The 13,574-nt window shown below is 38.8% G+C and overlaps 1 protein-coding gene across 2 annotated transcripts in view; it reads left to right on the forward strand.

Annotated features, from left to right (window-relative positions):
- Positions 1–13,574, forward strand: part of LOC116812531 (amphiphysin) — a 250,192-nt gene that overhangs the window by 206,195 nt on the left and 30,423 nt on the right. Inside the window, exons 16-17 of one of the 2 annotated variants that reach the window (XM_032758283.2) lie at positions 2,610–2,666; positions 7,089–7,214. In XM_032758283.2, coding sequence (XP_032614174.1) covers positions 2,610–2,666; positions 7,089–7,214 — 183 coding nt within the window. The remainder of the gene's footprint in view (positions 1–2,609; positions 2,667–7,088; positions 7,215–13,574) is intronic. The other variant, XM_058445610.1, reaches the window with a different exon arrangement.

A 13,574-nucleotide genomic window follows, 5' to 3' on the forward strand; every position in this document is an offset into this window, starting at 1 on the left:
GTTTCTGAAATGTTTCAATGATGGGCTATGGTCTGAGTCTCTTTTCATCCACTGTATAAGCCTTTTTAATCTCAAAATTTATGGGTTTTGTTTGGGAGAATTTTAAAAAATTATTTCATGGCTTTATCTTTTTTTCCTTTGTTCTCTCATTCCATAGCACTTCTCTTTTTCATATGTTAACTTCCTGACTAGTATTCTATTGTTTTTTCTTTGCTGTTTCCTTTTCTCTGTTGTCTTTCTCTACTTTCTCTGTTTGCCAACTATTCTAACAGGTTTTTCACCCCTATAATTTTTTCAATTTCCAATAACTATTTTTATTTACTGCATATTTATTTTCCAATAGCATCTTCTTCTTTGTATCATGAATGATTCTCTTCCATTATAGCTCTGAAGGTGTTAATCATCATTTTTCAATTATTTTTGCAAAGTCTTTGTTTCTTCCTCTTGCTTAACCCTTTCTATTCCATCTCTCTTTTATATTTGAGACTTCTCAAATGTTTGGTGATCTTGACTGAATGTTCATATTTAAAAGTGGGATGCTGAAAAGCTGACTGGAAACTTCTACAGGTAGATAGAGTTCATTGACTGTGGGCATTGTTACAGGACTTTCTGTCTCATCTTTTCTGTTGGGGAGCCACTAAAGTCAGATTCTTTAGGCATTTTTTTTTTCCTTTGGGCTGGCCAGATTTCCCAGGGAATATTTATTTTGTCTCCTGTCTGTGAAGTTCAAGTCTGACTACTAGTATAATGGAGGTGATTGGGGAAAAAATGGGAGCAGAGTGGCGAGAGAGGGGTGCATGGTCTCAATATTTATTATGTAAGTACTCAGTGCTTCTACCTTCCTGATGTGCCTGTGTGTTCCCCAGTCCAGGGACCCTGTTTCAGCCTCTGTATAATTAATCTCAAGTCTTCTGCTAGGGTAAGCAAGGATGTTGCTTGGTGTTCTTAGTAGGTAAGAATATCTTGAGGTCTGATGACTTTGTAATAGACTTTTACTATTCTTCTGTTGTGACCACCGCCCTCACTCCTGTTTCCTATGGCTCTTTATGCTTCTAATTCTTCACCACTGGGAGTTCTAAGGAACAAATCGGACTGATTTTCAGCATTTCTAGCATCACCTTAGGATACAGAGTTCTTTGATCTACCGTTACTACTCTTTCATCTGCTTTCCAATTTCAACATTTTGTTGTTTCTGTCTTTCTTCTCATTATTTTCATTCTTATAGGTTTATGCCTTAAAAAATCCCTTTATTGTTGTTTAGTTTGGATTCAGGAGGTAACAGAGGTAACTGCATGTGTTCAAAACACCATCTTCAACCAAAAGTCACTGGCTCATCTTTTCTGTTAGGCATCCCCTGATGTCAATTTCTTCAGGCATTTTGTTTTTTTCCTTGAGCTGGCAGATTTCCCAGGAAAGACACTTGTGTCTGCTGTTTGGAGGGTGCAAGCCTGGCTACCAATGTAGTGAGAGATGAAGGTTCCTTTAGAGATTACTTTTCCTTTAGATTTCCTCCAGCTTGATTTGTTTAGGTCAATGAACTTATTTTATGAAATGTTAACATATGGCTCATACATAACCCATAGAAGGAACACTTAAGTAATATAGTGAGATTGAATTCACAACATTTAAAAAGTTTAAATTTTGGAGCTTCAACCACTAACTTCTGATTCGATATCAACAGCCAGAAGAGAAGCTGTGGACTAAAGATGCCCCTGTGGCCTTTGTTTAATGACTCTCCTAGTATTCTGCTAGCAGATACTTGTATTTAGAATAACTATTATTAAAACTTACTTTTGGCCAGGCACGGTGGCTCACGCTTGTAATCCCAGCACTTTGGGAGGCCGAGGCGGGCGGATCACGAGGTCAGGAGATCGAGACCACGATGAAATCCTGTCTCTACTAAAAATACAAAAAATTAGCCGGGCGTGGTGGCGGGCGCCTGTAGTCCCAGCTACTCGGAGAGGCTGAGGCAGGAGAATGGCGTGAACTCGGGAGGCGGAGCTTGCAGTGAGCCGAAATTGCGCCACTGCACTCCAGCCTGGGCGACAGAGCGAGACTCCATCTCAAAAAAAAAAAAACAAAAAAAAACTTACTTTTGCATGTTTTGACTTAATGATTTAAAATAAAAGGGGACTTGAACATGTTTAAAATAATATTTATTGAGGCCAGGCATGGTGGCTCCCACCTGTAATTCTAGCACTCTGGGAGGCCAAGCTCGGCAGATTGCTTGAGCCCAGAAATTCGAGACCAGCTTGGGCAACATGAAGAAACCCTGTCCATACAAAAAAAATGCAAAAATTAGCCGGGCGTGGTGATGTGCGCCTGTACTTCTAGCTACTCAGGAGACTGAGGTGGATCGCCTGAGCCCAGGGAGGTGGAGAATGCAGTGAGCATGATCATACCACTATACTCCAGCCAGGGGAACAGAGGAGACCCTTTCTCAAAAAAAAAAAATTAGATAGATAGATAGAGTCTCGATAGATAGATAGATAGATAGATAGATAGATAGATAGATAGATAGATAGATAGACAGACAGACAGACACAATTGATGGTAGCTAATTTAAATATCTTTAAAAAACATCTTCTATTTTTATCCTTGATTTTCAGCCCCAGGATACTTCATTACTCACAATGCAGACAGACCAGAGTGTGATCTGCAACTTGGTAAGTTGATTTGGGTTTGTGCTCTCAGGAAGTTGTTATTTATCACTGAATGTTCTAAAGCTGATCATTCTAGAGTCTAGAGTTTGAATATCCAGAATGTGGTTTCTGGATCCTGTACTTTTCTAGGAAACAGGAGAGAATGTGTCTGTAAAACCTCAGTGTGACTTTGCATTTGGTTATTTCTATTCACACAGGCACAGTCATTCCAGCAAAAACTAGTCTCCTAATTGTGAACCCCAGCAGAACACAGTGAATCCATTAAGGACATGTATATTTCCATATGACTATAACTTAAGCTCCAGTATTTCAAGTGAAATTGCCTCAAGAATTCATGCTTCAAAATAAATCCTTGTTTGTTTCTTGAACCTGAAACTACCCCATTTATCATCTCATCCCTCCACTTTGTGAGAGGTAGAAAGCAGTAATGCATAGTAGAGTTGTGATTCCTAATTTGATACCAAATGAGAGGAGAGAGAAAAGCTTAGTTAGGGGATGAGTAAGAAATAGAAATAGTTACTCCTGGCGTTAGAGGAGATTCTTAAAAGATCACTGTTGCAGTTATGATGGGAAACATTTTTAGCAACAGCTTAAAGCTTACTAGTAAAGATGAATGAAGAGACCTTAAGAGATGTCACTTTTGAGCATGTCATTGCTACACTTCAGAGGATTTGGGCTCTTTGAGGACTAGTTCATGAGGGTTATTTGTAGCACTATGGTTTTCTCATGGGAATAGTGCATACTTATCCCAGCTCCTGCCTTTCATATTGGATGCTTGGAATTGAGATTAAATAGAATGATTTCTTTTAAACTATTTTATTTTTAAGTAAGGAATTCTGTTCTGGAAAGTTTGTCTTCAAGGCTGGTTTGATATATTTGCAAAGACAGGTGTGTCTCTCATACCTTGTTAATAGATTGTCACACTTTTGCCTTTTGGGCAACCAGCTGAAAGGCAGAGTCTCTCTGGCCTGCAAATAAGTATTTAAATGTTTCAAATACAAATTATACTTGTGTTAGTAATGGAGCCATTGAAACTCATTCTTCATGTTTGTTGGTGATTCTCCAGCTGAGTGATGGAGATGGAGAATGGAATTTTTAATTATCAATCATGAATGGTTTATGAGAAATGGAGAAATACCAGTATAAAAGGAAAGGCAATTGGTTATAATGAAACTCACACCTACTATACTGATGCAAAAGATTCAGGTCTAGAATTCAGTGGTTTTTAAGTTTGGGTGAACCTTTCCCTATCATCCATGGCTGGTCCTAGGAGCTTCCATGCTTGTCTTTCTCTTCTGTTTGTATGTATTCTCTGAAGCAGACATCTTGCCCCTTCTTTCCATGGGGAACTTAGCTTTGTCATGTTCAGCATTGCAAATGCTGCTAACATTGGTCCTGCCCTCTGATCTAGGAAATTACAGTGAACTGATGTCTCCCAGTGAGTCGTGATTGTACATGATCTTCCCAGGAGCAAGAAAACGTCCCAGTGTTTGGCTCATTGACTATTCTCAGCGAGGTAGGGGGTGAAGTTGGTAATCAGCTGTACATCTCCCAGCCTGCATCATACAGCCCCGCAGGACATCTTTTGAGTACAGGTTTATACCCTTTTGAATCAGTAACTCTTGCTCAGGGCTCAGGGTTGCCTCTAAAGCCCTTTGGAGTTCTCACTAAATTAGCTCTCAGGATTGGAGAAACTGGATACAAGCCCACATTGGATGTGACTAGACTTCTGCCCCTGCTGTCCCAACCCATCTCCTCTTCCTCTCTATTGACCCGCCTTTCATCTTATCACAAAGGATACCAGAAAAGGTGCTGCAAGGCTACACTCCTCATTTTGTTCTAAAGGAGGAATTGGTTTATGGTCCTCAGAGTTAAACCATTGTGGCATCTGCTGCCACCAATATCTGTAAAAGATGTACCTCTTCTCTGAGTGTGTAATGACTGCTACTGAAGCAAACAATAGGAAATCATTCTCAGCACTGGAAAATAGGTGTGGCGTGGGATCAACCCATTTGCAATGTATTTCAAGGGAGGCATCTTGCAGGAAAAACAGTGAAGGTGGGGCACAATTCCCACAGCACTATGTTAAATCTCTCCACAAGAGGTTGCTCACATTTTATCTTTGCTTTTCCCTCTTTCTTGACAAAATACTTACAATTTTACATTATCTTGGAATAGAAAGGTGGCTTCTATTTCTAAATTTGGGTAGCTGATTTTATATATAACCATGCTTCATTGTTACTCAACATTTAGTGAGCTATACTATCCTCCTGGAATTCAGGTTAAGTTGTAATGCCATATTGTAAAATTTCATGTGTTATTGTCATATGTGAAACATCTTGTGACTTGTGGGGACATAAGCAATCCTATGTTCTCTTTATACTAGACCACAGTTGCACTGTCAAATTTCAACAAGCAAATGCAATTAGACTCATTTATAAAATCACCCTAGCTATTTATTCTTGCCTTATAAAAAATGTCAGCATTTCTTCAGACTTCTAAGAAACCCAGACTCTGATGCAAATGTTTTTTGCATTTTAAGATATCTTTGCATTTTATAAAATATATGATGTTATAGTTCTTTGGCTCATGTTTTAAAACATCTCTTGGCTTCTCATCTGGCTTTGATCTTACTTCTTCCATAGAGTAGACTCAGCTTGCAGTGAACAGCATCTGCTCGTGGATTTCTTGGTGTTTTCCCAAATTACCCTTTTATCCTTCATTGTGAAGGTCATTTGATACCAGGCTGTGATAGCAAATCACCTTGACTTCCCAAATGGCAAGATCATTCCCTGAGCGCTTACAGTATCTGTTTGCTGTTAGGAAAACTTGTTCCATTATGAAGATAATTCTTTTCAAACAATAAAAGTGAAGTATTTTTCCATAAAGGACTCTTGAGAGCATATTAGTGTGAATTTTATCTCATTCTTTCTTAAAAATTATGTCAGGCTACCTCTTAAAGCTTAAAAAAGCCCATAAAAATCAGATGTCTGCACACTTGTCTACCAGTCCTTTGAATTTATTATGTTCTTTGAAAAGAATGGTCGTGTGATCCTGGCATGCATAAAAGTGGAATGATTTGATGGGAGACATAAGACAAATACTTTGTGTATCTGTCCAACACTAGGCTATTCATATTCATTTTGTATTATCTCAGCATAACTTTACCATCACTTCTCTGTGGAACTTGCCACGTGCACTGACTCAGATAAATGTACAGGACAAATAGAGGTGCGTTTTGATTACTTATGGTGAGTTGGATAGAAGTTACTGATTTCTCCAATCACAGCATTAATTAGAGACTTCTTACTCCATTGGGAAATCACTTTAAAATTTTTTTTAGTTTAAGTGTTCTGGTGATAGAACAGGATCTTATGAGCCCTCTAATGGCCATTCATTTAGTGAAAGAATCATGCTAGATAAATATGTTTATATTAATAAGAATGGAAAAAGGAGGAGTATTTTCAGTGTCTGTAGTGACATGCATTGGCTGTGGTGCTTTTAATGGCTTGCTGTTAGTTTATATTGCTACTTTTAAAACTAAAAAGGCCTTGATCTAAGAGATGCCAGAAGCCTGATTCAGCATATATGTAATTGAAATCAGGATGATGTTTGTATGTCTTGTTGGGACAAAAAGATCTCACCCTGCCTACACAATTCAGGGGGTGTAATTGATACCATGGAGAATACTGCCCTGTGGTTCTTTAAACAACTATTTTATGAAATAAATACATTACTAAGGATTTTGTTGGAGGGAGAAAGGGAACAAGGCACCGAACAGGAATTTACAAGGCAGTAAAGTATCTATGATTGTAGTAGCGAATAGCCAGGTAGCTGATCCTGTTCTTCCCAGCCTTGGAAGTGAAACACTAGCTTCACGGCGACCTGTTGGGTCAGATGAATGCATTTTAGTCTAACTATTAGAATGACTCTTTGATTTTTTTGGTGCAATGCATGTTCATAAAACTGAAAGGCCCTGGAACTGTGTGCCTTGTGATTTCTTCCTTACTCCTTCCCACTAGCAAATAATTGTGGGTCCTCCTAGAATCCTCTCTCTCTCTGTCTCTGTCTCTCTCTCTCTCTCTGGAAAATAGCAGAAACTCTTATAGCTATCATAGGTAAATGGGTAGTCAAAATGTTGCAAGTAAGTAAAATGGGTAGGTAAAACGGTAAGTCTTGCCTGACTTCAAGGGAAATGACAGTCTTGATGATGGTAAAGCAGAAGCTTAATAAGATTTTATTTCTAGTCCTTTCCGTTCTCTAAAAGCCTATGATGCCAAATGGGGGGCTTTTCTCCAGCATGGATTTCATGAAGCTAGTTGCCTATGGGATGACAAAGAAAATCTTAATTGTCCAGTATTCTGTAATGTTATCTATTTACCTGTTAAATCTTTTCCCTCTAACCCTCAAAACAAACACTCCAAGGCTGAATCTGAACCGGCTCCGCCCACAGAGCCAAAAGCAGAGGAGCCTCTGGCTGCTGTCACACCTGCCGTTGGGCTGGACCTTGGAATGGACACTCGGGCTGAGGAGCCAGTGGAGGAGGCAGTGGTGAGCACCACCTCCCTGTCACCCTCCATCTGCCTCGCTGCCACGGCCATGCTCATCTCATGACCATATGCATCGCTGTCATCTTTGCCTCACTTGGGCCAAACATGCTCCATATCTGTTGTAGCTCCCAGGTTCAAATAGCCTTCATTCCTGTTCTCTTTCATTTTTTCATAAGGAAGATATCCAGATAACTGATCTTATGATCTAAAGAAAACTGTACATAGCCACAGGTATAGCACAGTAGAAGGGTTGTAGAACTTGCGAGTAATCAGACCTGTTAATGCTTTGTTCTACCTGTGACAGCTGGAGACGTGCCTTTATTAGGGAACTTGCATGTGATAAACAGAATAATAACTTTGTTCGTTTTGTGTACATATTGATTACTTACAATATTAGTTTTGTAGGTTGGTTAAGGTCCAGTGAGGTGTTGAAATCCCATATCACAACTCCATGAATCTATAAGGATTCCTATGTGCACCACCATTTGCTCACAATTAAGTCTGCTGATGACTCTTATAATAATACGGACCTTGAGGATGTTTTGTTCTCGTGCTGGGATGGGGATCCATTTGTCTGCCTGGAAACCTGCTCTTACCCTAATCCATGCAGCCATAAAGAACACCACATTGCAAACTGGGCTGAGCTCTGATATGTACCAAGTAGAATTGGACATTGTAATACTCATGCAAGTGTAGAGTACAAAATACCCATGGCGAGTGAAAAGTCATTTATTTATGAAATGCAGAAAAATATCTTCCAACAATTTCAATCAGGGTACCATTTACTCTTCATAGACTGTACAAATAGGAAAAACAATTTCTCTATTACCAAAAATAACATTCCTTGGATTGGATACCTAGAGAAATGAGTCTTACTTCATGTTGTTGGTGCTTTAAGTCATTTTACAGGGAAAATGGTAGGTCATCTGTCACATCAACAGTTTATTAATCAAGTAGAAAAATAAATAATAGTGCAACATAGTAATGGAAAATACTTAAAGCCGGGCTGAATTTCTCCTAGAGGCATTGCTTGCAGGGACTTTAGACCAGGGAGTGCTGTGTCCAGGGCCGCTCCCAGATTCACTGGAGATTTCAGCAAGTCCACGCAGATAGTGCTTTTTCATTTGGTGTCCAGTGGTGATCTGTGTACTCACCTTAGCCTTAAGATTATTTAAATAACAAAGGAAGGGAAAAATAGAGTTTAATTTTTTGCTACTATTATAATTAAGAAGATAATTTATTTTTAAAGGAATATGGATGATGCCAGGGAGTTAAAATGATATTGATTTAGGTTTTGAGGGAAATTGTTTCGATTCTCAAAACGCTCTCATCAAATCCCTATTTTGAACAGCAGCACCGACTTCATCTTCACCAATGTTTTAAAACTAGTTCATTGATTTTATGCCCAAGACTATTCAGTGTAAGGCTTAATGCCATCATGCCCATGTGTTTGAGCAGGGGCAGCATTGGATGTTGTGCAATGGATTGGAAATGTGGAATAGACAAGCTACTGTGTTCAATACAGCTGAATGTTGATTCTCCATGATCCATTCTAAGAGTGTCATGTTCATATACCTCCCACACCCATCCTTATTTCAACAAACTGATCTAAGTAGGCTTTTGTTTTTTTCAGAATCCAGGTTTATGGTTTTCCAGTGGACAATATTAGTGGCCACCAATTATTAAGTACCTACTATGTAATAGCTACTATATATATATGCATATGTTTGATAATTGTTTAAGCTAAGGGTAATATGAAAAATATTCAACACCCTGTGGCACAGGCACCAACCATCACTCAAACCAGCTTCCCTCATGTTGGGTAAGCAGCTATTTGGAAGAATGCTTCATTCTGAAAATACCTTTTCTCCTGAAGCTCATAGGTGAACTGTAGAGAATCAAAAATTTTGATTCCTTGTAAAATGTAAGGCAATTTACAGTCTAATGAAGGATTCAGGCACTTCCTGAGATCCACAGGTGGTGCAAGAATCATAGGTGCAGAGCTCACAGTGTGATCCACGCTTTCCACAGAGAAAAAATTCAAATTCATTTCTCCATATGGACTGAAAAATAATAGTAACAATGTTAACTAAGAGGAGACAGTTTACAGCAATTCGGTTTCCCTAATGGTCATCAGTAGTGGCTGCCTTCCATGTTTTCAACATGGACATACTTGGATGAAATCAATTTTTCCCCTCATTCTCCCTTCTCCTTAGGAAAAAGAATCAGATAAAATGTATTTTTGTTTCCTAAAGTAGATTTATAGCTTCTTCCTTCTGGTCATAATAATCTAACACAATATTAGGGTTATATTTCTCTGGAGAAAGGTCTATAGGTTGCTAGATACGTGATATTTAATTGTAAAAACAAAAATCCACATTGTGTCCCTAGCATTAATTAATTGGCTGGCTGTGGTTGTCGTCAGTCAGCGTTGAGTTGACATGACCTTTTGAGGTAATCCCTTTCACTGCTGAAATGTCACCATAATTATTAGTTCAGATTTTGACAGAATGCATTTCATCTGAGATGAAGTTTGTGATTGTTCTGTTTGTTTTTTTTAAAAGGCAAGTGTAATTTCAAACATGGGAAATTTTAACGGTGTTTCCGAAAAAAACCTAGAGCTTTTAAGAAAAGTTTAATTATTACATTTTTGTTTGTTGTTTTATTTCTCATATAGCTAGTATTGTCTTCAGTTTTTCCCAACAACATCAAATTTTACTAGTATGTCTACAGGATGCATTTAAAAAAAACAACACTCTTGTCTTTCCTTTTCCAGATTTTTCCATGTTATGTAAATAATGAAAATATTTGTTAAAAAAAATGATTTGGGGCCAGGTGTGGTGGCTCACGCCTGTAATCTCAGCACTTTGGGAGGGCAAGGCGGGCAAATCACATGAGGTCAGGAGTTCAAGACCAGCCTGGCCAACATGGTGAAACCCCATCTCTACAAAAATACAAAAATTAGCCTGGCATGTTGGCAGGTGCCTGTAATCCCAGCTACTTGGGAGGCTGAGGCAGGAGAATCGCTTGAACCTGGGAAGCAGAGGTTGCAGTGAGCAGAGATCTTAACCATTGCACTCCAACCAGGGCGACAGAGTGAGACTCTGTCTCAAAAAAAAAAAAAAATTCAATATGATTTCAATATTCGTTTCAATATATGTTAGAGAATGAGGTTGCAAAGCAGGTAAAAATGAGCACAGAGCCAATTCATAATGTATTATTTGGTTACAATTAATTATGGTTAGATTTTTACCCACATTTATTCCATTTTTTTCTAAAGAGGCCCCTTCTAATTTTCTCTAAATTTCTGTCAGTGCCTGTATTTTGCTTAAATGATGTGAATTATACCAGTGTTCTTTTGTGCCTGTTATTTTTTCAAAATAATGCCATATAATTAAATTTAGAGTTAGCATAGTTTTTAGAACATATAAATGTAAGGAAGACTGTGGTAAAGACGTTTTTAGAATTGTTGGGGAATCCTGGATTATGAAACATTATTGACCCACTATTCTGGGGACAACTTTGGTTTTTGCTGTGTTTTGTTTTTTAAAAATTTTACCACTTAACTTGTCAAGACCAATTTAAACCAACAAATATATACATATCAGAATTGCCAGACTATAGTCTATCAACTTCATCTTGCTAGAATATTTCTGTCTGAACAGAATGCATGTGCTCACTTCCTCTTTTACTCAGTTGACAGATATATTTGAGTCCTCTGTAGGTGTCAGGCTCTGTTCTGGATCTGGAGAATACAGGGATGTGGTAAATAGATATGGCTCCTGCCTCCGAGTTTCCACAGACTGGTGGTCGAGATGCACATTACACAGAGGTTGAGGTGTCCTTCAGTGACACTCATGTTCATGGGAAACAGCATTTGGGTTTTCTCCTTTTGCAGAGTAAACATGAGAGCTGTCGTTTCCCCTGTGCCTCTAGATATGATCTCCCAGTATGTCAGAGGAAGACATTGAAGAGCAGAGGAAGCCAGGAAGCTTGAATTATTGTCTGTCCTTATTAACATAGAATATCTTCCAACTCCAAGTGCTCGCACTGAAGCATGCTTTAAGATGTCAAGAAACATACATATGTATATATTTTTCTTTTTTTTATGAGAACCTTGGAGATGGATGTTCCTGTTTACCTTTCTTAGAAAAAAAAATCACAGAATTGGTTATTTTCTGAGTTTGACTATATTTCCATTAGCAAATAGTTACATTTTCAATGCCCCCCAAACTAAACAAGTGTCTGTTTCTCTCTTGTTCATGATACCAAGCACACAGCAGAGTGCATAATCCATGCCCATCAAATTCTAAGTCATTGATTTGTTAGTTGGTTGACACTGTAGTCTTGGGGTCCTTAAAGGGGCTGCAGTTTGATTTCTTAAAGTACAAATATGTATATGGTCATTTTCCTTCTCATTTTTTTTCATTCAGATACTTTGGCTTTTTTATATTCAGGAAAAGCAAGCCAGTTTTTATGATCAAAAGCAATGTCAGTTTTTTCATTCTGCCCCACAGCTCTATAACACCTAAGCCCCACTTACCTCAAATATAAAATGGAGTTAATAATAATCACCTTAAAAATTTCCTATGAGGGCTTAGAAATAATACATGTTGTCAATTTCAGCATCTGCCATGCAGAGGTTATTAGCTAATGACAGTTTGGTGATATCATTATTGTTATCATCATCATGAAAAGTTGGTGAGAAGCAAATAAGCAGAAGCAGGTGAAATATGTACTCTGGGGAGGAGAAAGCAGCAGAGGCAAAGAATAACAGCCCCCTCTTCCAGTGTTGCCTCATGTCAGAAATGGCAAGGAACCCAGTCCGTGTTAGATCTCTATCAACACAAATTTCCATGTGGTTCCCAAGCAAGCTGTGTCCCATCAAAATTCTTTGTCCTTTCTAAGAAGACTTTCCCTTTTCTAGGCACCTTCATACTCAGTGAATGAATAGGGAATTTTTCTATCTTCATTGCCCAGGAGATGTGAATATTCAGAGAACTGGCAGTGCCCTCTCAGCTGCATCCTCCTTCAGTGTGGTTGTAGAAGGAAAAAGAAGGGCAGATGATCTACAAACATGATACATGCAAATCTGATACAAGTAACTGAACCTAGATCTTTCTCTCTGTCTTTGCAGGAAGTCATAGGGAAGAGATAAAGTTAGCCAAGAATAAAGTGAAAGTAACAACACAGTGATCAGTTCCCCCAACCTCACAGGGCAGGTTGATCTTGGTTTGTAGGTGGCCATCTCGGAAATATGGGGCCACTGTGGTTTTCAGATGTGGCTGATATTAAGTATTCATTAACCACCTACCAACTGCTAGTAGCGGCATACACACACCATCTTCCCTGCCTTCTGGAGTGTGATTTCCAAAGCCCCATCTCCAACAGGCCCAAGTGAGACTTTTTAAATGTCATTGTTTATTCAGAGTGTTGTTATAAATCTATGTGAACATGAACTCAGGATTCGGGTTGTTCTTCCACTATTGAGAAGCCATTTTGAGGTGACAGATGCCCAGTGACTTTTAAGTATTACTTTTGGCATGTACTTTTCTTCTGAGGTGAAATTCACATAAAATAAAATTAACCATTTTCAAGTGAACAATTAAGTGGCACTTAGTACATTCACAATGTTGTACAATCATCACCTCTATCTCGTTCCAAAACATTTTCATCACCTCAAATCACAGCCCCATAGCCATTAAGCAGTGACTCCCATCTTCCCCTCCCCAGGCCCTTGGTACCTGCCAATCTGCTGTGGATTTATCTATTCTAGAGAGCTGATATAAATGGAATCATACAACACATGATTGTAAGATGGTTTTGTGTCTGCCTTGGTGTATACTTTTTGTCACATACTAAATCTAGAGCTTTAGCTTGATGTATTTAATATGACTAGTTATCATTAGCTTCAGGATAAGAAACTCCTATTCTCTCTTCTGAATATGTATTGGGCCCAATTCATAATCCCTCATTGAAACCATTCCTGGTCATCAACATAATTGGGTAGCCTATGTAAGACCAGACCCATTCAGATGTTAAAAAGACAACTCTGTTGAGATAATAAAGCCCCACCCCAATATGAAGCCCAGTCCCACCCCAGAACTCAGAATTTAGACCTACAAGAGCCTTACAGATGTGTTCTACTTACTGGCTCACCCCTCTTCCCCTACCGGTGGCAGTGTTGGGATTTGTTTAGTCCATGGATAATATGGAACCAACCCCCTAGACCATGTGTGCTGAGTTCTCATCCACTTCTTGCCTGTTCCTGTTCTGTCCATCCCTCACCTCCAGGATAGAAAGGCCCTTGCATGAGTCCCTCCTGCTAGCCCTCCGTAGACATGAGCTGGAACCCTAAAAA

The sequence above is a fragment of the Hylobates moloch genome, unplaced genomic scaffold (genome assembly GCF_009828535.3).
Source record: "Hylobates moloch isolate HMO894 unplaced genomic scaffold, HMol_V3 SCAFFOLD_1, whole genome shotgun sequence".
NCBI classification, from domain to species: domain Eukaryota; kingdom Metazoa; phylum Chordata; class Mammalia; order Primates; family Hylobatidae; genus Hylobates; species Hylobates moloch.